Raw genomic sequence first — 25,401 nt, 5'->3', positions numbered from 1 at the left:
TATATATTCAATAAAAGAAAGTAAATAAACGGAGACCAGATGCAAACATCATTCCTTTTCCTTGTGAATAAGGAGGGTTATTGGCGTGCTGGCTCCGTGGCTTAGCTGGTTAAAGCGCCTGTCTAGTAAACAGGAGATCCTGGGTTCGAATCCCAGCGGGGCCTTTTGTGGTTTTTCCTGGCCTTAACGGAGAGGATGGGTGGCGTATCAGGTGTAGTAACAAAAGCTGCTTTACGTTACGGGGTTTCAGATAAGTATTTTCTATGAATCTTAGTTTAGTTCTCTCTCATTGTTTAGAAAAGAGAGAGAAGATAAACTTTTCTTTCAGAAGAAAGAATTTTTGTATTTCTTGCATTTTTGTTCCATATGTAATATTTATTTTTTTCAGAATGTAAAAAAGGAACTGGGGAAAGCACACGGCAAAACCATCAAATATAAATTATAAGCAACACCAGAACTTCTGGTCACTCTGTTCTCTTTTATGGAGAAATTCCAAACTAATGCACTCGGACAATCTGCAGGCAATGTTTTTAGAAAGAGCAATGATTGATAAATGTGCTATTGAGAAGGCTGCCCTGACAGTTAATAGCGCCGATTAAAATCTAACCATATAAAACAAGCTATGATCCAACTGTTTAAAAAGCCTTTTGCTTAGCTTTTTTTTTCGAAAGGAAATCAAAGAGGAAATAAGTATTTGTCACTGTGACTTCAGGCAGGAAAAAGGCAGGGAGAAACAGCCATTTGATTGTATATCATAGAGTAGGTTGTCTACTCAAACAGACAATCTTTGAAGCCCACAGCAAGTGCAGGCAGACTGACAGAGGTCTAGGAAGGTTGAGGTTCCTTTTCTCAAACTCTCCAAGAAGAAGGAGGAGAAAGTGAGAAGTGAGAAAGAAACCAGGGATTTTAGCTGAGGGCCTTCTCATAGAAACACAAGGTTACAGAAATGTTAGTTTGCTATAACTGTTGACAGTCCTCTCACTCAAATCCCAATAAGTTGTCAAGTGTGGGAATAGGATCTCTTGTTCTATCTGTGGTAACAAAATGCCCCAATAGTTTGAAAAGTAGCTCAAGCAGTAATTCTACTTTTAGGGAGACTTTCCCTCCCACTATGCAAATTAATTTCTCGCTTTTCTCTATAAGCAATTGAAAGGCAGACCTTTTTCACCAGAACTTTCTATCTTCAATTCAGAAAAGCTTTTTTTTTCCAGACGCAGAGTAAAGACTCTCAAATGGTGAGGCAAGCTGGGTCATTTGTGCAAATATCAACACTAACCACTACTTGATCCTGTGACTAAACTTACCTAAGCTGTCCTTCTCAACCTCCAGGAACTCAATTTTACTCGGTTACTTCTAGCCAACTGGCCCTCAATAGACTACATCATCTGTACCACTGAGGTAGTGGTACTGGCTACTCAAGCCATAGAACTTTCCAAGTGAGGAGTCTCACCATCTTTTCCAAAAGCCTAAAAGCCTTCCTAACTCTCTATGTATCAGTCGTGGAAGCAATTTATGTCGATGTGGAAATGCAGTGGAGTTATTTGAATTGTTTGAATTAATTGTATATTCATTCAGTGGCTATTTGTGGAGGGCATATTATGTGGCAGGAACCATGCTAATTACACAGGCATGAGTCATGAGCCTTGCCCTAAAGAGGCTGGTGGGGTGGATGAAGCAAATAATTCAACTGCAATTATACTACAGTGGGATGTCAGGTCACTGGGAGTGTAGGATGCTATAGGCCCTATTTGGACACTTATCTCAGACTGAATGAGATAGCAGGAGTTGGGAGAAGACTTCCTGGAAGAAGTGACACCCAAGTTGAGCCAAAAAGGAGTAGTTGAACTTATCCAGGCGAAAGAAATTAGGCCAGGGAAATGGAGTGCAAGAGGTGTTCCAGGCAAAGGAAATGGTGTGTATAAAGATCTAGAGATGAGAAAGAGAACATTATAAATGGAAGCAGTTAGGGGGTGGGATTATGCAGATCTTCAAAGTCCTCTCGCCTGGAGATAACCCAGAGATCCTTAGGCAGTCTCATCAGTTGTGACCTCACGCAGACCACAGATGGGCTTGACTTCCATAGCTGATATCCCTATCTGCTCAACTCTTTCTTTTACAAGGATCAGCACAAGGCTGGTCCCTATGAGGTGGAGTTTAAAGATGTCCCAAATGTCTCACTTTTCCAAACTGCTGTACCACTCCATCATCTCTAACATCAACTCCTCCTCTTCCCCTCAGTACTCTCCCTCAGTAAGTAAGTATTTGCTGTAACTTCTCACAGAACTCACAAACTGCCAAGGAAACAGCTCATGTGGTGGAGGCTGGAAGGCTGGCAAGTCCCAAGTCACATGGGTAAGACTGGAGGATTCTCCTCACTCGCATGATTGCAGGGGCTGGCAAACCCAAATCCGCAAGTGAGATGACTGGTTGCTGTCTCAAGTCCAGGTACGAGATGATGAGAAACCCAATGCAGGACCAGAGCAAGAGAGCAAACTTTTACAGAACATTCACATATATACCTTCAAGAAAACTAAGGGCAGTTTCTTGAGTCACACCCTCCATCAAGGCGGGGACTCAAGATATATCCAACCCTAAACAGGTAACTTGTTTTTTCAGGTGCTAGTGAGTCGTTTCTGACTCATAGCGACTGTAGGTACAACAGAACAAAACATTGCCTCAGCGTGGGCCATCCTCACAACTCTTGCTGTATCTGATACCATTGTCGCAGCCACTGTGTCAATCCATGTCATTGAGGCTTGCTCTGGTGGCATAGAGACTAAGGCATTTGACTGCTAAACGGAAGGAAAATGAAGGAATGTACTTTGGCAAAGATTTACCAATGGGAGTTGCTATGAGTCGTAATCAACTTGATGGCAATGGGTCACGGCTAGAAGAGCCATGTTAAGCAATTCACTGCACTGCAATAAATATCAAGTGTTTCACGTTTTCTTTCAAAAAGACCATGTGTTACAACTAAGGCAGATGAGGAAGGTATTTGGAATGATGGATTAAGCAGGGCTTTTAGCTGCGTGACTGAGGTTCTTCTACGGGGAAGAGGAGCTGGAAAATATCGTGTTTCCCATTACATCCTAGACTACAACATGCATTTACTGGGTTTATATCTGTTTTTGCCACCAACCTGTATCAGTCCCGTTCATTACCATATCTCCAGGATCCAGCAAAGGGCCTGGCAAACAGCAGATGCTCAATTATAGCAAATAAATAAATAACAGTTATCAATTATTTCCTATTTTCTAGGCTACTTCTAAGCCAAATATATATGGAGCTCTGGTGGCATTGTGGATAAGGCATTTGGCTGCTAACCAGAAGGTTATAAGCCATATATGTAGTTATGTAATCCTCTCAGAATACTTCTGAGGTAGATAAATAGCTGCCATGAACTTGACTCTGACTCATTGTGAACAAACCATAGCCCAGTCCACCATCCTTATATTATGACCCACATGTTCAAGTCCATCATTATGGCTACTGGGGCAATCCATCTCACCAAAGATCTCACTTTTCCTCGTTTGCCCTTTATGTCACGAAACATGATGTCTTTCTTTAGCAAATGTGCCCTCCTGATGATGTGTCCAAAGCAAACAAATCAGAAAATGTTCTGCTGCGATCCATAAGAATTTCATTTGCCAATTTTTAGAAGTAGATCACCAGATCTTTCTTCCTTGTCTGCCTTAGTCTGGGAGCTCTGCTGAAACCTGTCCACCATGGGTGACCCTGCTCGTATCTGAAATACTGGAGACATAACTTCCAGCATCACAGCAACATGCAAGCCACCACAATATGACAAACTCACAGTGGATAGGGGACTCTTGAGGCAAGATAAAATTATTTCCTCTATTTTAAAGAAAGGAGCTCTGGTGGTATAGTGCCTAAGGCATTTGGCTGCTACCCAGAAAGCTGGTGATTGAAACCCACCGCCATTCCTTGGAAGGAAGATTGGGCAATCTACTTCCAGAGTGATACTGTCTTGGAAATCCAAGGAAAGGTTGTGCTTGAACAAATTCTCTTAGAAAGATCAGCACGAGGCTGGTCCCCATGAGGCGGAGGTCAAAGATGTCCCAAATGTCCAAACTACCATGCCACTCCATCATCTCAGACATTAACCCCTCCTCCTCCTCCCAGTAATTTCCCCAGTCTTAGGGTTCTGAATTTCGCTGTAACGCCTCACAGAACTCACAGACACCCAAGGGTTCGTCTCACTTAGTGGTGGTGGAGGCTGGCAGGCTGGCAAGTCCCAGGTCCGTGAGTAGGTCTGGCGGATCCTCCCAACTCTCGGGGTTAGATGAACCTTGATCAGCAGATCAGACGGCGGCTGCTGTCCCAAATCCAGGGGTAAGATGACGATAAGCCAAGGATCAAAGCTGGAGCAAGAGGCGAGCAATCTTCCCAGGAGATTCATTGGTAAAAACCCTCCGGGAAGCTAAGGGTGGTGATTTTTTTTTATACCCTCCAGCAAGGCAGGACTCAAGATACATTCCACTTGTGTTGTCCCAACAGAATTAACCTAAATCCCATCACAGAGTTGATTGCCAGTCATTATAGGGAATGACTACTACCAGCTGCCCAGCCAAGTTGATACCTGACCTTAACTACCACACCACCCCAAACAGGCATAGATAATGGGATTTATGAAACACCACAGAATGGAGGACAATGGCTAGAAGGGCCACATCAAGCAATTCACTGCAGGTTGCTATGAGTTGGATCTGACTCAATGGCAGTGAGTTTGATGTTTTATTTTAAAAAGAGCACTGAGACACAAGGAAGTAAAATCACTTGCCTGGAAGGTCATACAACTCATAAGTGGCAAATTCCAAGGATTAGCCCAGGCAACTTGAATTGCATGGGATCAAGCTGGTGACCCTTTAGGCACCTCTGAATACTCCTCATATGTCCCTGATCTATAAGCCATTTCCTCCTTTCTCATATGTTGCCAGGGCATACGTGGAGACTTAAAATCATGTTTCAATCATTGATGACAGTCTTTTGAAGTCATACCAATTCACTTTTCTTTCAGCATATGTGTGACTCTTTCTGTGAGTTTTGAAGAACTTAGGGGAGAAAGTGAGGACAAAATTATTTTGAATATCAATGATCATAAAATAGATTAACCCAATGTTCAGGATTAATTCAATGGCAGTGGTTTTTTTCTTTTCTTTTCTTTTTTTTTTTTTTTGGTAACCTCATATTAGATTGAATTTCTTTTTTGAAAAAAGAACAGTGAGGGCAAAATTGGGTCACCTTGGTTACCTGTTTTTTTTTTTTTTTTAATTAGCTGGGGCTTTGCAGTAAATTATGTAAAAATAATATTCAACAGCCTTATTTGAACATAAGTTCAAAATAGAAACATTGTATATTAATATTTGTAACTGTAGCTAGTAATTTTCAAGATAAGGCTGAATATCAGGAAACTTGAATTTTAGGGATATTTATGGAGGTGTCACAAAACATAACCTTCTTCTGTGTATCTAAATCATCTTCCATGGATCTCCTGTTCTGAATTACAAAGTTAGATTGGCAGACCCCATGACCCGCAATTCTACTCCTTTTGTATCTCAAATAAAATCTTACACAGGTCATAATGGGGCACTCATTGATAGAACCATTCATTATTTGTGGTCTCAAGGTTCTGGATCCAATATTGGAGTGTAAACACACACTGAGAATTTCTATACGAGAATTAAAAGCAATTGGACTAGATGTACACACAACAACACAGATAAATCTCAAAACTGTGGTACCAAACGAATAAAGTAAAAGTAGACATACGACACAGTGCCATTTTTGTCATTAAAAAAGGCATACGTCCAAATCAGTAATACACGTTCTACAAAAATATACAGAAATAAAAGAATGCGGTTTCCAATAATTTCATATGAAAATAGGGAATAGAAATTAAATTGAAGAAAGTGAACTAAAAAGGAATATATAAATAAATAAAACAAGAGAAAGGTCTTGAATGCATCAGTGATAGTAATGGGCCACGAACCAAGGAGTAACATTCATTCAGCTCTTTTCACGTGAAGGTGGCAGAAGGACGCACAACGGAGATAGAGAAATAAAGAAAAATGAATGAAATCAATAGCTGATTCTCTGTTCATCATTCAGATACAATAGTGCTTTCATTCCGAAGGTGGGATAAAGTTTTTGAAAAAGGGATCATCTCACGGTCGGCACGTAGGAGAAAGTAAGATGTTGGAAAAGTTAAGAGGCATTATGTCCTTAGTAATGTAAAAGGGTTGTCAGGAGTGGGATTCGAACCCACGCCTCCAGGGGAGACTGCGACCTGAACGCAGCGCCTTAGACCGCTCGGCCATCCTGACTTAAGTAGAAGCGGTCTTGCCAAAGACATACTTCTGTGTTCAACTAAATGCTATGTATTTCTCTCTTCTTTTCTTCTTTTACTATTTTTTTCTCAAAAATTTCCAATTCCTTGATTAAAAGCGAAACTGCGACTTCGCTGACAGTTCCAGGCGCTGACCTCGGTGGAAGTGCTGAATAGAGCTGGCGTTGTCCCGGCGCCAAGCTCGCTTGGCGAGCGGAGCGTTTCAGGCCTGAGTACCCGAGGAGAATGAGGGCGTTTTCTCCCTACCCTGGACAGAATCCTAGTTAAAATAATCTCACCCATGTTGAATTGACTTGCTTAAAAAACTGAAATTTTGCTTAAATTTACACTTTCTCATAGGAGGTTTTAGAACTATTCGGTTTTTGCTACTCCGAGGCCCAGTCCTCAAGTACTTGTTATAACTCCGCCCCTCGTTCCTGTTCTCTCTAGGTTAAAATCTGCGGAATGCTGGTTACCCCAGCGACTGAAAGGACATAAGGGGGTGGCCTCCCTGGGCTGAGTTCATCCATCTGTACGCCGAGGATTTGTACACTTTTCTGTATGGGTGTTATACTGCAATAGATTTTTTTTTAAAATGTATTTATAAGTAAGCCAAAAATGTGAGTGATTTCTGTATTCACCAAACCCAGTGCAGGGGCGCTCGATAGCAAATCTTTACCGCAGTCACTCTTCTAAATATACGTAAAAGTGAGATTAAAGTTTTGTTAACAGATACTAGTATTCAGGATGCTGTGGTCGGAATATTACTGACTGCAAGTCAGGGAACCTGAGTTCTAATTTCAAACAGAACTAGAACGAGTCAACTAACTGCCTAAGGATCTTAGACAAATCTTCCCGCCTCTGTGGACTTTCCGCCTCAGTGGACGTGAGGAACTGGTTTTATGTACCTCCAGTTTCACCATGAATTCAATTGATGAAATACAACGCTTAATTCCTTGGCTTAAACTGTGCTTCTTAAAGTGCACCCCAGAACTATTAGCGTCAGCATTCCCGTACCCAGGGAACTAGTTTTTAAAAAACCCCCACCAAACTCACAGCCTTCGAGTCTATTCGACTCATAGCGACCCCTCGTTGGGTTTCCGAGGTGGTATCTCTACGGAAGTAGATTGCTCAGTCTTCCTTCCAAGGATGGGCTGATGGTTTGAACCACCAGCCTTCGGCTTAGCATTCAAAATGCCTTAGGCACTCTGCTACCAGAGCTCCCCAGCCCTAATTGGACCTACTGAATTAGAAACTTTAGGGTATAGGATCTGGCAATCCGTGTAGTAAGCCCTCCACTTGATTCTCATGTAAGCTCCAGTTTGAGAACCACTGGCTTGAAGTACAATAATGCTATTATTCTTAACAGAGAAACTGTCTGACATTAGGTGGAGGTGGAATTTGAGAGCATAAAAATAATGCCTTTCATAATCCTCTAGGATAGTGTTCTCTCCTGGGAGATTTTAAAACATACCAACATCTTCTCAAACCTACACCAATTGGATCAGAATTTCTGAGGATGGCACCTGGGAATTGTATTTTTAACCTCCACGTGACTCTAATATGTATCCAGGCTTGAGACCATCGTTTCGGGGTTTAGCGTTTTAGAAAAAGTGTGAATCTTTCTTTAATGGATCGGAGCCCAACCACATTCAAAACCGTGTTCAGGCATATGTGGTACAGGGCTGTGACCAAAATATGTTTAAAACACGGATCCATGTTTTAAAACCAAAACTCACTGCCATCTATTGGATTCCGACTTACAGTGACCAGCTTTGGGTTTCTGGGGCAGTAAATCTTTATGAAAGTAGATTGCCGAGTCTGCCTTCCTTAGAGTGGTTGGTGGGTTTGAACCACCTATCTCCTGGTTAGCAGTCAAAAGCACTGCTTTCAATGGAGGCTTGTAAATCTGAGTGAATGTGTGTCCCCACTGGGAGTGTCTGGCTGTGAATTACTGAAGGTGGCCAGAGATGACCACAGCCAAAGGAAGGTGTTCCTTGGATCCCGAAATGGTGGAGCCCACTCTCCGTAGGAGATAAAAACAGTCGACAGAGATTTAAACTCTGATTATTGGAGTGGTTGTGGGGAGGAATTTTGTGAAGACAAATATATGTCTTAAGGATGCAGATAACCTTTCTCAGTTTTAGGAGTCCAGCAACCCTCAATGTCATCATGAGACTATTGCAGATAAACGCTGCGAAAAGGTCCAGTCCTGGGTGGCTGATGAGTCAATAAGGAGAATACCAAGGCGAAGAAAGCAGAGTGTGTTTATCTCAAATGCACAAGCAAGGAACTTGGAGGAATCCACCTCAACTTGAGTTCTTCCCAAACAACAGGTTAATACACTTTGAAACAAAGAAGCCATGCATATACATTTGATGACATGGAAAATGTTTGCATTCTAAGAGTCAATTACCATTAGTGGGGTGCAGAGTCAGGGCTGCCGGGGTGTGTGTTTCTCAAAGGTTCACTTTCAGGTGAAGCTTTTCCACACTGCACCTGAGTGGCTAAGCAGAAGCAGCTCAGGCCGCTTTTGACCAGTTCCACCCAGGCTTATCTCAAAATACCTTCTGCTGGCTTCCTGTTTATTTGTGTTCTACAAGAGGGTCAGTTGTTACATAATTATCTTGAGGAATGTGGGAAGAGGCCTCAGGCAGAACCTAGCACTGGGAGGAATGTACTGTCAGCCTCAAGATAAAACCAGAGAATGAAGCATTTTAAGGGCCAGAGAAAGTGAAAATTTGCCTACAGGAAGGAATGGCAGTTCTTGATTGACTAAGAAGTGCAGAATTTTCTTTCACCTCTTCATTCACAAAGTTGATCTACCGAGAATGGATGTACCAAACAGCAACGAAAGAGAAAGAGGGAGAGACCATGAGGAGTTTCAACTACAGGAGTATGGATATGCATATTTGAATAAGGAAGTATTGTGATTAAAAACATGAGAGGCCTGCCGTCACTACCAGTGGGTCTGGTTTGCTGTTGTACCACATGGTAGAGGGACTGTGTCTTTGCTTTGCCCCATGAAGATGACCAGCTTTTCGGTCTCATCACATCACTTTAAACAAAAACCCACTGCTGTTGAGTTGATCCTGACTCATAGCGACCCTGTAGGACAGAATAAACTACCCCGTAGGGTTTCCAAGACTATAAACCTTTGCCAACCGCCAACCTTCCCATTAGCAACCAAATGCTTTAATCACTGCACCCATGTGTGTCTGGAAAACACTCAGCAACCATCTGTCTGTGGTAGGTCAACCACATCTGCCATGACCTCCAGAACTTCCCTGTGCTTGGAGCACACTGTTCACTTAATCTCTCAGTTGATATTTGTGGAGTAATTAATATGTGCCAGGCACTTTTTGTTTGTTTGCTTTGCAAACGAAACCAAGTTCTTGTTCTCCTGGACACTTGCCTCTATGTGAAGACAGACAATAAAGAAAACAAATAAACATAATTTCAGGAAGTGAGGAGTGCTTTGAAGAAAAATAAAGTAAGGCAAGGAGTCAGAAAATGGTGGAGTTGGGTTGGAAGTAAGGTGCTATTTTTACAGAAAAGGCATTGGAGTAGAAACCCAAATGAAATGAGGGATGGGATATACAGGGAGAGGGGAGATTGGCAGGGGAAATAACAAGAGCAAAAGGGCTTAACACAAGAATAAAGGAACAACAAAACCCTCTGTGCCTGGAAGAAAGGAAGTAAGGAGAGAATGAAACAAGATAAGATTGCAGAGGTAGCTAAGAGCCAGGTGGTATAGGTAGGCCTTCCATATTTGGGAGCCTGAGTTTTATCCTGGCTGCACTGGAAAGATATTGGAGGACTTTAGTGACGTAATAGCATTTGTCTTAAAAAACCACTGGACAATCTACTTCTGTAAAGATTTACCATCTCAGAAACCCAATGGGTGTCACTATGAGTCAGAATCCACTTGATAGCCATGGGTTTGTTTTTGGCTTTTGTAACTGCTGTATAGAGAACTGACCATAAGGGGCTCGGGTTGAAGCAGATGCCATTTCAAAAATCCAAGTGAAAAATGATGATAGTTTACTACCAGGGAGCTAGTGAAAAAGGAGAGAAGTGATCACAGAACATATTTTGAAGGCACAGTTGACAGGACTTACTAATGGATTGCCAATGGATGTGGGGAATGAGATAAATAGAGGAATTAAGGCTGACTCCTCTGTTTTTAAGGAACTCTGGTAGAGTAGTGCCTAAGGCACTAGATTGCTAACCAGAAAGCTGGTGGTTCAAACCCACCAGCCACTCCTCGGAAGGAAGGTTGGGCAATCTACTTTCGTAGTGATACTGCCTCGGAAATCCAAGGAGGGGTCACTATGAGTCAGATCTGACTCAATGGCACATAACAACAACAACCTCTGTTTTCGGCCTGAGAAATGGGGTGAATGCTAGAGCTATTAAAGGAGATGGGGAAGACCAAGCCAGGAGTGGGTTTGCCAGAGGGAATCCAGTTATTTTCAGAAACCAGAACCAAACTCACTGCCGTAGAGTTGGATCCGACTCATAGTGACCCCTCCTTGGGTTTCTGAGGTGATATCACTACAGAAGTAGATTGCCCAATCTTCCTTCTGAGGAGTGGCTGGTGGTTTGAACTACCAGGCTTCTGGTGCTGGCATAGTGCCAAAGGCATTTCATGGTTAACCAGAAGGCTGGTGGTTCAAACCTACCAGCCACTCCTCAGAAGGAAAATTGGGCAATCTACTTCCATAGAGATACTGTCTCAGAAACCCAAGGAGAGGTCACTATGAATTTGAACTAACTTGATGGCAGTTTGGTTTTTTTACTAGTATTAACAGGAGCGTACTGTATGAGAGAGCACAGTGGTTAAAGAGCTCAGCTGCTACCTGAATGGTCAGTGGTTCAAACCTACCAGCTGCACTACGGGAAAAAGATGTGGCAGTCTGCTTCCGTAAAGATTTACAGCCTTGGATATCCTTTGAGGACAGTCCTATGTATGGTCTCACTATGTGTCAGAATCAACAAGTATTTTTTTTTTTTTATTAGTATATACTTTAGTTAGTTATTTGCAGTGGGGACAAAAAGGCATTTCAGGTGTTTCTGAAATCTTATGGTAGGTTTTGGTGACGTTTTGGAGGTGAGACATTACTTGCTTTGTACAAGATCAGAAATTAAGTCAGAACTACTGAGACTAACCAAGTCTTCTAGTCAGGAAAGTTCTGGGAGCTGGTGCCAGCTGGATAAGGAGCCTCAAGGCAGGTTCTTAGGTCATCAGATAAGTTCTTTCTCAGGAGTGGATCTTGCAAAGAGGCCAAAGCCAGGGGGAAAAAGGAGGGCATTTTTTTTTTTTTCCCCCTAAGAATTCATATGTTGTCAGAAGGGACCATTCCCTGGAGAAGGATGTCAGGCTTGGTAGGGTGGAGGGTCGACGAAAGAGAGGGAGGCCTTCAAGGAGATGGATTGACACAGTGGCTGCGACGATGGGCTCAAGTATAGCTGGGATTGTGGGGCTGGCGTGGGATCGGGCAGTGTTTCGTTCTGCTGTGCACGGGGCTGCTATGAGTCGGAAATGACTCGACGGCACTTAACAACAACAACAACAACAATTCATAACTAGCTGGCACTGTGCCAAGTGACCAGGAAGAAAAGCAGGACAGGGGATGGGTCACAGAACAGATTAAAATCTGTGTTTTTATCTCTAGTCTTAGAGAAGAGTCCCTGTGGCAACCCCATCTATTCCGGGCATTGGGGTAGTAGAATTCCCCTTCTGGATACACATTACATGTTAAAACAACTGCCTGGGCTTTCCAAGTTTGACTTTTAAAAAAATTATTTTCTAAAATTACAAATTAGTCACAATCAAAGATAAATGATAGTGTCCTCCAAAGGGTACAGTATGGAGTGGGAGGGGTGGGAGGAAGGGACAAGGAAAAGAGGATATTGGGGCTGGAGATATGTGAAATGGTGTAGGAAGGGGCCCTTTCTCTCTAGTTCTCCAAGTACAGGTTCTAGGTGCAGGAAGAAGATACCATGTTATGATGCCAACCTAAACCTATTATGAATCCCTGATCCAATGGGTCCAACCTTGGTAATTTCTCTAAACAGTTTTCTGAAGCTCCAGCCCCCAGATTAACTTAATCTGTCCTCTTAGTCAACAGTGGCTTGCTTATGGAAGATGTTTTGGACAGGTAGCAAGGACTCTGGCATTCCGGTCCTGACTTGGTCACATATTATTTATCTTAGATGTTTTTCATGGCTTCAATTTCCTCATCTCTGAAAGGAGGTACCTGGAATAAATGTTGACAGTCACTTCACATCCTAGTTCAATTATCCTTTCATCTTAACTCCTGAGAAGAAAATTTCTGTGGTCTCCTGATTTCTAAGCCAGTATGCAATTTCATTTTAAAACGATCTAGTAATACTTTCATTGAAATGTGATTGGGGGGGGGGATGATTTCTAAGTAGGAAGCATAAATATAAGATGATTTTCCCACCATATGGTGACTGGGCAGCAGGGCAGGCTGAATTGCATTAAGGTCAGACCCTATCTGAGGAGGATTATTCCTAATCCTGATTCCAGGCAACAGAGGATCAAGTGGGCTTCTCACTGAACCAGAAGGGCCTTTAAGCAGGAATCCAAAGAACCTCCTTTGTGGGATGGTGTTTTCCAAATATTACCTAAGTTTTTGTTTGTTTGTTTGTTTTTGATTATGAAGCATTACCATTGAAGATACCTCAAACAATTCCCCCTCCTGGGAAAAGTACAGTTAATTTGAAGGATGGCTCCATTCACCCACAAACAGGAGTCAAGTTATCTTCCTGGTGGTAGAAATGGAGTTGTCACTAAACAGAGGCTGAGGATAGCCATTGGAATTGTGACCTTTTCCTAAGTAGTTGGGTCCTCTTGATCTATGCCCACCTGCCATCAGGAGCTGGGCTAGGTCTTGAACTAGATAAAATGGGCCTGCGTTTGCCAGCTGCTTTCCCATGTTCACAGGTTTCTGTCCTTTGTTTTTGTTTCAGCTCTAATTGTTGGGATGAAGAAAGGAAGATACAGAGGCTGTTTTCAGCAACCAGACAAAATTATTTATTAGGTAAAGACCGTGGGCAACATCTATCCAGGAAACTGAAGAATACAATGAAAAGAGAAAGTAGGAGCCTGGATAAATTTCAGTCCATTGGTGAGACAAACCCCAGGAAAATGTCCAGGGGCAAATACAAATAGGTGCAATCATATTTCCAGTTGCCCTGAGCACAATGAGCAGCATTTGGGGATGCTGAGAAGCAGCAGGTAAGAAAGCTGGGTGGATGGTGAGAGAGTGGGTAGTGGCACCATGTGGAAACGGATCGAAGTTGGAGCTAATTGAAGGTGTGTTTGAAGGGTTTGGATGTTGGGCGAGGGCTGAGGGGGCAGGAGGCTGAGACTGGCTGATAAAGTGGTAATATTTCTAAAGGATGATTCCTACAAATGACTTTGACATAGAAAAAGGCTAGATCAGAAAGAAGAGAATGGAACCATTGTGGAGCTAACAAATTGAGAATGGACTGATCTCTAGGCAAGCAAGAATCAGGGGGAGGCAGAGAGGGAAACAGGGTTTGAGGAACGACTATGCAGACTACTGAGTTTTGTCCAAGATTCTCTCCTCTGTCACACTTTTTCCTGACCCTACATCCCTGCTTATCCCAGCTCCTATCTATTCCCTCTTCCCTATAGCCTAGATCCCACAGAAGGAGGGACTGTCTCTTCCACCTGTAGGACATGGCACTGAAAATTTGACATACAGGCCCCCAAAACTCTAGAATTCATTGTTGTCCTGGGGTTTACCTCAGTTTCCTCCATCCTGGTGACCCCTTGGGAGCTCTGGTGGCATAGTGCCTAAGGCATTTGATTGCTAAGCAGAAGGCTGGTGATTCAAACCCACCAGCCATTCCTCAGAAGGAAGATTGGGCAATCTACTTCTGTAGAGATACCACATCAGAAACCCAAGGAGGGGTCACTATGAGTTGGAACTGACTCAATGGCAGTGACTTTGTTTTTTTTGTTTTGGTTTCGGTGTCACCTCAAATTGCTTTATAAAATTTCAGCCTGGGATCTTTCCTTCCCAACATCCTTTAGGTTTTATGCTTGCCTACTGTTCTTCCACATTCCCCTATTCTGGACACCAAGATTTTTTCTGTCATAAACCCATGCCAATCTAATCCCATGTCAATTCCTGAGCTGTTCTTTGAGTTTCCTCCAAGTCTTTCCTGATAGGATCTTGTCTCAAGAGATAGGAGACTACTTAAGTAGTTTAAGAGTCACATCCCATCCCACCCCTAAGTATTGGTGCAGACACAGATTCTGAACACCAAAAACCAAACTCACTGCCATTGAGTCAGATCCTACTCATAGTGACCCCTCCTTGGGTTTCCAAGGCCTTATCACTACGGAAGTAGATTGACCGAGATTTTCCTTCCGAGGAGTGGCTGATGGGTTTGACTGGTTAGCAGTCAAATGCCTTAGGCACTACACCACCAGAGCTCTCACAGATTGTTGTTATGTACCATCAAGTCAGACCTGACTCATAACGACCCCTCCTTGGGTTTTTGTCCCCTCCTTGGGTTTTCGAGGCAGTATCACTACGGAAGTAGATTGCCCAACCTTCCTTCCAAGGAGTGGCGGGTGGGTTTGAACTGCCAGCCTTTTGGTTAGCAGTCAAGTGTCTTAGGCACCAGAGTTCCCACAGATTTGGAAGGTCTTATATCCCACTCTCTCTAGGAGCAGCAGTAACACAACCTTCCCAGGCCTAATTTATCTCTGCCCAACAAGAAGAAACAGGAGTTGAGTGAACTGACAGTTGAAGCCTCAGGGAGTGATGAGGCAGAGGAGTTAGAGCAAAAGAAAGCAGCTGAGCTGGGATAGTCCTTAAGGTGTCCCTTGGCCGGGTTGAGTAGGGATCAGTTTAGAATGGAGGGTGTCTGCATCCCCAGGCACAGAGTCCTCCCCAATGGGTGACAGTGGAATCTCCCTAGAAAGATCCTGGGCACCAGCAACTACTGTGACCTCCTCAGGTCCATCAGTGATTAGGCAAATGGTCAGGGGCTTCTTACCACAGGACCATAGGCAGAAGAAGGGCCGAAGCGGGCCAGAGAAAGAGACTTTGGAGAAAGTATAGATAAGGGATCCATCAGACATATTGTAGAAGGAGATGTCTCCTAATTCATAGTCCAGGAAAATCCCAACCCGGTGGGGGGCTCTTGCCAATGGGAGAGGGGTCCGAATTGGGGTGAGGGCCCAGTACCCATTTCCATACAACTCCATGGCCCAGAACCCATTTTCAGGAATCATAGGGTCAAATCCTTTCTTCATCACATTCTCCCGACACACTCCAACTGCCCAGTCAGTCCTGTCTCCCACCTCTACTTCCCAGTAATGTCTTCCTGAGGTGAAGGCCTCACGACCTAACACACAGGGCCAGGAGTCAAATCTCTCTGGTTTTTCAGGCAGTTTCTGCCGTGAATCTTCTAGTCGGACAGATTTTGAATCTTCATATACAAAGAGATGGGGATGGGCTGTATCTGGATCCAGGGTCACATCCACTGGAGAGAGAGAGAGAGGAGTTTGAAGGTCAGTGAATATTAGAGGGTTCAGGATGTACCCCTCTTCCTTCAAATAGAACACAATTTTAGAAGTTGAGAGGTCTCCTGAGGAGAAGAACTATTTGACTTGCTCAGTTGTCTCCATCACCTCCAGGCTCCCTCCCTCATCAACAGCCACAAGATGACGTAAGAGCTGACTGTCCCCAGTATCTAATGGGTTCCTTTCTGAAAGGTTAGTGTTCTGGCTGTCAAGAAAAGTTCAACACTTTGGCCATTTGGTGTCATCTCTCCCCTTCCTATACTCATCACAAAAATGGTGTTAGTGCTTTCATTTCCAAGTATCATAGGGCTTTGAATCCCTTAGCAAAGAGCCTCAGAGTCCTTGAGAAATTTAGAGCCACTCACCTGCATGCAATGTAGCCTTTTTCCATTCTGCAATGAAAGAGGGAGATTGTCATTGACAGGTTATAGAGCAAGAGAAGGAAAACCTTGTGGGTAAAACAATGCCAAACAAAACAGAACTTACTGAGCTCTTCCAGTAGTTTCTCTGGAAAACAAACAGAAATATCTCAATGTCCTATAGAGGATATGAAGGAGGGGATAAAACTGATGTGGGAAACACACAAAGGAGGAACTGTTTCATTCATGATAACCTGAGTACTGAAACATTATCAATAAATCAAGAACAGGATTTCTTTTTCTTTTTATTTAGTTTTCTAAGAAATATGCAGGAAGTTCCAACTGGCTTGAGATGAGACCTTTAATGATAAAAAAAAAAAAAAAATTCACTGCCATGGAGTCATATCCAACTCATAGTGACCTCTCCTTGGGTCCGAGGCGGTATCACTATAGAAGTAGATTGCCCAACCTTTCTTCCGAGGAGTGGCTGGTGGGTTTGAACTGCCAGCCTTCTGGTTAGCAGTCAAGTGCCTTAGGCACTATGCCACTAGAGCTCCCACCTTTAATAATAAGATATTGCTATTAGGAAACTTGGTTAAAAGTGGGGATATGGTCTGAGGGTGGATAGCAGGTAAACATCAGATTTAACATCTCAATTAGAATTGGTTCTAACTCTGCTTGTGCTCCAAACCCCTGTCTTTTTCTTCATCATATTGAATGTTTGTGACTTCTGGATCTTTTTTTGGGGGGGAGGGGATCTTTATAATTGCTTCCAACTTTGAATCTAGAATCAAATCTTTTCCTGCTAGAAGTCATCCTAAAGGGCTTGGATCCAACACCATTCCAAAGCACTCCTAACGAGTAGCCTGGGACTCTGAGACTTACCTTTAGGGTTGAATTCATTCTTCTTTTCTCTGGCTCTTTCCCTGTGTAGTCTCCAAGTGAAAAATATGGACCCAATGGTGAGAAGTCCTAGAACCATCACAATAACAGCCACACCCACCATCCAGGGAGTCAGTCTTGGAAAGAAGGAAGCTGAAACAAAATCCCCAACAAGAACACTTGTTGAGAAACTCTGAGCAAGTCCAGCTTCTCTCCTGATTCCAAAATGGGTTATAAGAAGGGATGATCTGGACCTCTCCTACTCCTCCCATGGCAAAATAGTGGCTTTAATGCCATGCTAAGCGTTTCAGAAAAATTTTGAACATGGGTAGAAGACAGCAGAGAAGGGTAGAAATGAAGATGAACAAGAGTTATTGTGGGACAGGATTTATGAAATAAAGAGTATAGCTGATCAATTCATGTTATTTTGGAAATTCCTCCTTAATTATCAATGCAGGGGGGAGCCAAGGGGATAAGGGAAGTAAATGAGAAAAGGAAAATGACACCTGTGTGTATAATATAACGGAAGTGAAATAATGAACAAAGAATAAGGCAAGGTTTCTGTCTGAACCTGGGGAGTATAGGAGAGGATCTGCTTCCCTGAGGACCTTTGCAACCTAACAAGGAGAAGTCAAAGGTAGAAACAGTAAAAGCAGAAAATCAATTTAGGCTTCTTGTTCACTTAAGGATAGAAGATTCTGGATTAGAAAGGTCCTTAGTGACAAGGCTTTTCTACCTAAGATGTATCTCCCAAGACGGAAAATCTTCGCTTTCTATGAGATCTATCTAGAGCTTGTGCCTTCAGAATCTGTAATCTTCTGGTGAAGTTGGTGAACTTCCTCAAGTGGGCAGGCAGGAGCTTAGGTGAGGAAAGTGCACAACTCTTATCTATGAGGTTACGGCTGGGCAAGTGTCCCAGGTGGTGTGGCCTTGAGGCTGTCAACATAAAAATCCAGCATTAGTTCCACTAACCTGGTATGGAAATTCCTATTTCCTTCTCTTGGCCAAGAAGGAGGTTCTGGATGCAGCAAGACACATTCCCCAAGGAGTTATCTCTGATAATCAGTGATGCTGTCACGGTGAACAGACCTTCCTCATCGGGAGTGCTGGACTCTGATGTGAATGGAAATTTTTGTCCCTTGGAAGTTCTCCACTGCACCTGGGGTTCTGGGTACCATCCAATTGAGGAGCACTCCAGCCGGATCTCACCACTCTCTTGAATTTCCATATGGATGTGAGGATCAGAGCCCAGTGCTATGGAGACAGGAACTGATCTTAATCCTTTAGTGAACACCTTTCTGGAAGCCTTATAAATACAGTGTTTCATAGTTTGAAAAAGACGGACAGACAGAAACACAAGGGGACTGGGATTAGGAGGGACTCATCTCCATATTTTGTTCTGCAATCAAACTGAGGTATCAATGGATACAATTTCTCACACCTTATCAGAGAAGGGTGTCATGTTGGAATCTAATCATGGTCCCACCCCTAAAGAAAAGACAGCATTTAAGGTGGTCTTTGAAAGGTGGACAGGAATTTTGATGGAGACACATGAAGGGTACTTGTTCAGCTAGTAGGAAGGGCCAATGGCTTAGAGACCAGAAAGTGATCTTTGTTGGGAACTTCAGAGATAGGAGGGTACTCTGTGGTTGGAAGTATTAAGATAAGACTTTGAAGAGCAGGAGAACTAAGACTGGATGTTTAAAAATGAACAGAGTATCCTCAGGGAAAAGGAAAATTAGAGGGTCTTTGCACTGAGGTCATAGTTAACAATTTAAATTCCTTTTAGTTGTAACACTGATTTAGAAAAATTTTTAAATGGTTTCAACCTTATTTTCCCTCACACAATTATAGTCAAACATAAATTAACTCAAAAGCTTCTTATCCTATCTATTTTTTTAAAAAATTATTGTGATTTGGGTGAAAGTTTGCAGAGCAAATTAATTTTCTATACAGCAGTTCATATACATTTTGTTTCATGACATTGCCTGCAATTCACCACAATGTAGCAGCTCTCTTCCCACTTCCTCCCTGTAGTTACCTCTTCCCTGTGTCCTTCCTTCCTATGCATTCCTGACCCCTGAGCTATCTCTCTGTACAAACACTTCCCTTCTGTTCTCCCATGATTGATTATTCTAAGCAGTGTATCTACCCAATGTAAAAGAAAAAAAATGTTCACCCTACATGCCTATCTATTGTTTGGCTGGAAGCCACAGGAGTGAGTTTAATTTCAGATCTGAAGGGTAACTAGGGGCCATAGTCTTAGGGGTCCTTATCCTATCTGTCTTGCCCAATTCTTTTCTTAAAACTCCACAGAGTACAGGAAAACACTGAACTGCAGGGTAGAGTCCTTAAACACATGTCCACAACCATTGGTTTAACTCCGTATTGCAAGTTTGCATGGATATGTGAGAATGTATATTCATCCCATGAAAGGAGTTGCTTTCAGCAGATTCTCAAAGATATGTGTGACTCATAAAAGGTAAGAACCACACACTGGGAACATCAGGCTCAACTGGCATAACATCCTACACAAAAGCAATGGTCTACATCCTCCTTTGGTGAGTAACAAATAGGGTCTTAAAAGCTTGCAAGTGACCATTTAAAATGCAATAATTGGTCTCTCTTCATTCAGAGCAAAGAAGAATGAAGAAAACCAGACACATGGAAACAATTAGTCCGAGAAACTAGTTCACCATGCAAACCTCAGCCTACATGACCCTGAGACAAGAACTAGATGGTGCCCGGCTACTACTGTCAACCATTTGGAAAGGGATCAGTGCAGGATATCCTGGATAGAGTGAGAGAACAATGTGTAACAAAACTCTAAATCATAAAAACCACCAGCCTTACTGGTCTGATAGAGATTGCTGAAACCCCTATCCATTGGCCCTGGAATTGAACTCACTCCTGTGGCTTCCAGCCAAACAATAGGCATATAAGGTGGACAGCTGTACCAGGTAGGTACACTCCTTAGAACCATCAACCATAGGAGATCAGAAGGGCAATATTTGCACAGGGAGATAGCTCAGAGGGAAGGAATGCATAGGAAAAAAAGAACATAGGGAAAAGATAACCACAGGGAGGAAGTGGGAAGAGAGCTATTCCATTATGGGGATTGCAATCAATGTTATGAAACAAAATGTGTGTGAATTATTGTATGGAAAATAAATTTTCTCTGTAAACTTTCAATCAAATCACAATTAAAAAAAAAAAATAAGAACCAGAGTTTTATGCTAGCAAATCTCAAGATTTTCATAATCAACTTTCAAGATACTTCTTCCTAGAAATGAAAGCATGTGAGTTATACATGCTGTTGCAGCAGGCAGCTTTGTGTTCTAAGGCAGGGCCCAGATTTCACCCAAGTATTTTTCAAATTTTATTTTAATATATCTATGAAGGGCAATATATTTGTATATTCCATATTTTAGAACATTTGAAAGCACAGTAAAAATTAGTAAAGATTACAGTCTAGGAAACCCTGTGGAGCAGTTCTATCCTGTGAATGGGGTCACCACGTGTTCTGGTTACCTAGTGCTGCTCTGAGAGGAATATACCACAAATGGGATGGCTTGAACAAACAGGAGTTTATTCTCTTACAGTTTGGAGGTTTCACATCCAAGTTCAAAGTGCCAGCCTCTAGAGGGCTGGGTGAAAGCCACTCAACCTTGGGCTTCAGCTCTGCCTCCTGCTCCTGGCCCACTGAAGCTAGAGACTTTTCTTCACTCAGACAGCTGCTGGCAGCTGAGACTGACAAGCCCAAGGTTGACAAGTAAAAAGGTACAGTCCCGATGACCAAACCACACAGCAGGCTGTTCATTCAAGTCCATTGAAAGTCCCAAGGTCGACAGAGCATGGCAGGTTCTGAACAATGACACAGCTACATGCAGGGTCCAAGTATGCCATAAGATAAAGACCATTCCCAAAGCTTTTCTTGTGTATGCGAAGCAGACCACATCCTTAAAGCAGCTACTCAGCTGCTTGTGGTAGATCCCACCATGGAGTTGATTGCCAGTCTCATCATGGGGAATAACTACCACCAGCAGCCCAGCCACTCAACCAGGCCCAGCCAAGTTGACACATAACTTTAACTACCACACCATGAGTGAAAAATAGTCTGGATAGCATACAACAACAATAAGACCCAGTGATATCTTACAAGCATGTAATACTTTTAGATTTCACAAATCAGTTTCTCATATATTATCTAATTTTATTTAATTCTTGTAAAATCCTGCCAGATAGGCATTTCTCCGGGAGCTCTGGTAGCGTAGTGGCTAAGGCACTTGACTGCTAACCAGACGGCTGGCGGTTCAAACCCACCAGCCACTCCTCGGAAGGAAGGTTGGGCAATCCTACTTCCGTAGTGATACTGCCTTGGAAACCCAAGGAGGGGTCGCTATGAGTCAGGGCTGACTCGACGGCACATAACAACAACAACAACAGGCATTTCTCCAGTTTTACACTAAGAAATGTGGCTCAGAAAGAGAGTGGCTTGATGCTATTCACTCATAAGTGGGTAAGTCAAGCTTCAATGTATACTTTTCTCCTGAATGCCTACTATCTTCTTCAGTGTTTCACCCTGAATTTTGGCTTGAGCAAAAAAAGAAACAAAAGTAAAACCATTTGTAGGTGGATCAGAAATGTTAACAATCATGCTCCATTACCTCAGGAGATCAGTCCTTAGAGACCAATCTATAAAGTAGCTTTAAAATATGCAATGGAAGTGCTCACCACAGCCTTATAGTAATGGTGAAACATAGACACAAGTCAGATGTCCTATTCTGGGAATTGAACAAGGAAGACTGAAGAAGAGTTGATGCTTTTGAGCTGTGGTATTACGAAGGATACTGAAAGTATCATGGACTGCCAAAAGAATGAACAAATACGTCCTGGAGGAAGTGCAGCTGTAATGCTCCTTAGAAGTGAGAATGGCCAGACTTTATCTCATCTACTTTGGTCATGTTGTCAGAAGGGACCACTCACTGGAGAAGGATATCATGCTTGGTAAAGTGGATGGTCATTGAAAAAGGGGTAGACCCTTAACGAGATGGATTGATACAGTGGCTTCAATGATGAGCTCAAGTATAGAAAGGATTGTGAGATTGACACACGACCAGGCAGTGTTTCGTTCTGTTGTACGTAGGGTCGCTATGAGTCGGAGCCAACTCAAGCAGACCTAACAACATCTGGGACTTGATCAAGTAAATTATGGTGTACTTGTAGAAAAGAATGTTATACAACCTTTATATCTTATAGTTATTCAAATGATAACATGGAAAAATGCTTATTCTATAATTGGAGAGAGAAGTGAAATAAAGCTGTACAAAAATGACGTTTTGCTGCTCTCAGCCCCTCCCAACTCAATCCCTATTCCCACCCATCTCACAGGTCTGCCAATTGCTTCCAACTTAAGGAATTTTGAGAATGAATCTGATGGTTTCCAAAGCAATTCAATCTAAGGGTTCCTGGGTGGTGCAGATGGTCTGAACTGAGTTAGTAACCCAAAGTAATTTGATCTATAGGAAAATATGTATCACATGGGAGTCACCGTAGAAAGTTAAAACCCGTCTACTCACCAGCCACGTTGAGCTGTACCTTGGCCTCTTCATAGTTTTCGTTTTCCCTGAAAAAGCACCAGTATTCCCCATCATCAGAGACCCTGACCCCATGGATCCTCACAGCCACATGCCCTGCAGTGATGTTGTCCTTCACCAGTGTGGCTCTCCCTTGGTACTCAAGCATCTGCTCTCTGTCCAGCTGTCGGCCGTCCCGATGCACGAGCACCGCAGGTGAGATCTTCTTTCGGAACCACCGCAGCTCCATGTGCTCAGCGCTCACATTTGGGGAGAGGTGACAGGGCAGGTCGATGTCTTCACCCACGAGAGCCAGGATGGGCTCCGGGGGTCCAATCACATCAAAGTGAGCTGCACGAAAACCAGCAGGGTAAGGGACAGGGTATGTGTGGAGATGGCAGTTGAGAGCAGACCCAGACTAAGCTCATGAGAAAGGTGGAATCCCTTGCATTGTTTCTCTAATTCCTCCAACAGACAGGGGTGTCCATTTGGACCCAGTGGAGGTAGCTAAAGAGAGCCACATGAAATTATTTACATTTATTGTAAACAAGTTTCAATCCAACAAGCCAGATATAAAGAGAGAGAAACAGAAGGCAGGCCTACCTGAATCCAGCTTGGGAAGCTGGAGGAAAATGAGGGTGAGTAGACATCTGAGGAAGCAAGAGTTTGGGAAGATTGTCATCTCCAACCTTTCTGGGCAGCAAAATATTGGTGTGAGGCCACTGGAACGTCAGTCTAGAAGATGAGTGGGTAGGTATTACTACAAGCTCTGCAGACTCTCTGTAGTCCATATGCTATCTAATGTCTCTTCTCTTCTTTCTTCCCCAGTCTGACTTTTCAGTCTACTCTGCCATCAGCACCTGCCTACCCAACTCCTTAAGTTTGATCAAGCATATCTGAAACAACAAAATGATCCTTAAAACCCCAAAAGAGACTTTGGAGACAGGAGTTGTGTGGCATAGTAGTACTCATTAGTGGATTGTATAAATGAGCAAAAAAAAAAAAAAAAAAAAAAGTCTTCTTTCAAATACTATAATTTCATATTTGCTTTTAACAATAATGATAAAGATAAAGGAATGGTCCAAGCAACCAAGGAAATGAACTGGAGGAGAAAAGAGAAAATGTAGGAGGGGAATCTGAAGAAAGCTAAAGAGTTTGAAGAACAGAGGGCCTAGAACCAGAAAGGAGAGAAGAATACCCCCTAGTCATTCACTGTTAGGAGAACTGAGAGTAATCTCAGATACTGACCTGATGGTCTTGGAGGAAAAGTCACCAGGGAGCTACTGCTACCAAGTGAAAAAGCTGGTTGTTGCCTCAGGGGCAAAAGTTAAAGGCCAACAGGAAAAGGAAGGGGGAAGACCTCTCAGGAAAGCCTGCCTCCAAGTACCCTGGTGTACTTATTTTGAAAAAAAAAAAAAGAAAAAAAAAAGTTTTCCAGAGAAGTGGAAGTATCCGTGGATTTGTGGTTTTCAGCTCAGATATTGGGGTACACATTAATAAGCTGGGCTAAATAAAAGGGGATAAAATGAGAAGAGGACCAAGGAAACACTAAAATGAGAGGTAAGACCTTAGACCAGTTAATTCACTTCTCCAAGGCTTAGTATTTTTATCCCTGAAATGAGAATATTATTAGTAATACCTTCTTTGAAGAGGTGTTGGGAGGATTAAATAAAATTAAGCACATAAAGCCTATAGTAAGGACTCACCTAAGGGTAAGTTGTTATTCCATTATTATTTTTGTGGGTTGAAAAATGAAAGGGCGGGGTGCCAACGTAGCAGTAGCCTCCAACTCACTGCTGATGGTCTTCTTAGCTTCTTACTAAAGCTGCTGTATTTGTGGGTGTAACGCCATCAGAGGCCACACTTAAAGGTCGGCTGGGAATGAGCAGTCCACAAGGTGTGATTCTTTTTTTAGGACCCCAACAATGCCTCCTTGCCAAAGTTCTCTTGAAGCAACTCATGAGGCCTATAATTCTTTATTTTGGTTAAACTTCTTACTGTTATGGCAAAAGGAGGAAGGGAAAAAAAAAAAAAAAGGTGAAAATCACCCATAGTGCCACAAATTAATGATAACTTCTGTTCATATTTTGGTATATTTATTTCCATTTTCATTCAATGCTTAGGTACATCATTAAAGGAGAATCAGGATGGCCTCAATATAGCTTTTTGCATAACTCAAGACATTGTCAATAACTGCCACAATAGTACATTTAAGCTCATATATTTCATATAACCATTTTAAGATTGTGGGACTCTTCATGCATTAAGTCTTTGTCCACATCTGTGGTTACTTCCTGATGAACTTTCTGATAAACTCCCAGAGATATAAATATTGAGTCAAAGGATATAAGCATATTGCTAAAGTCCCTTCCTGAAATGCTGAACTTGCCACATCCACAAAGTATCTTTCTCATTAATCCCTGCCAACAATGAGGGTTATTATTTCTCATCTTATTAACAGGATAAGTAAAAAATTATCAAATTATTATTTTACTATGCATTTATATGATAGTAAGGTTGAAATTTTTTCATGTATTTATTAACCATTTAATATATTCTGAAAATGAGCTTTTCAGGCCAATTGTCCATTAGCTGATCCTGGTACAGTTTCTTACCAATCTATATAATTTTTTTTTTTTTTTT

General features: G+C 42.5%; 1 protein-coding gene and 2 non-coding genes across 3 annotated transcripts; 1 reads left to right on the top strand and 2 right to left on the bottom strand.

The window, feature by feature from the left end:
- The first annotated feature begins 90 nt into the window (after positions 1-90).
- On the top strand, positions 91-164 carry TRNAT-AGU. Its single transcript has one exon. It is a non-coding gene; the product is annotated as a tRNA-Thr (tRNA).
- A 6,097-nt stretch (positions 165-6,261) lies between these two features.
- On the bottom strand, positions 6,262-6,344 carry TRNAL-CAG. Its single transcript has one exon. It is a non-coding gene; the product is annotated as a tRNA-Leu (tRNA).
- An 8,883-nt stretch (positions 6,345-15,227) lies between these two features.
- On the bottom strand, positions 15,228-23,440 carry LOC103204681 (butyrophilin subfamily 1 member A1-like). Its single transcript, XM_007949886.1, has 7 exons — positions 23,362-23,440; positions 22,762-23,109; positions 18,155-18,436; positions 17,186-17,335; positions 16,428-16,448; positions 16,307-16,333; positions 15,228-15,901 (listed from the first exon to the last, which is right to left on the bottom strand). Exons 1-7 carry the CDS (start codon positions 23,438-23,440, stop codon positions 15,228-15,230), a joined length of 1,581 nt encoding a protein of 526 aa, XP_007948077.1.
- Between the last annotated feature and the right edge of the window lie 1,961 nt (positions 23,441-25,401).

Source organism: Orycteropus afer, unplaced genomic scaffold (genome assembly GCF_000298275.1).
Source record: "Orycteropus afer afer isolate SDZICR_OR568_19922 unplaced genomic scaffold, OryAfe1.0 scaffold00255, whole genome shotgun sequence".
Taxonomy (NCBI): Eukaryota; Metazoa; Chordata; class Mammalia; order Tubulidentata; family Orycteropodidae; genus Orycteropus; species Orycteropus afer.
The sequence above is the reverse complement of the archived record's forward strand: the minus strand, read 5'-3'. Positions and strand labels throughout refer to the sequence as shown.

What these genes read in the sequence shown, in the direction of transcription:
- LOC103204681 (XM_007949886.1), bottom strand. Translation starts at nt 23,440, where the DNA reads ATGACAATCTTCCCAAACTCTTGCTTCCTCAGATGTCTACTCACCCTC. An exon ending in GCTTCCCAAGCTGGATTCAG is followed by an intron (nt 23,110 to 23,361) that starts GTAGGCCTGCCT and finishes GTTTTCGTGCAG; the next exon opens with CTCACTTTGATGTGATTGGA. An exon ending in AATAGGAATTTCCATACCAG is followed by an intron (nt 17,336 to 18,154) that starts GTTAGTGGAACT and finishes ATTTTGTTTCAG; the next exon opens with CTTCCTTCTTTCCAAGACTG.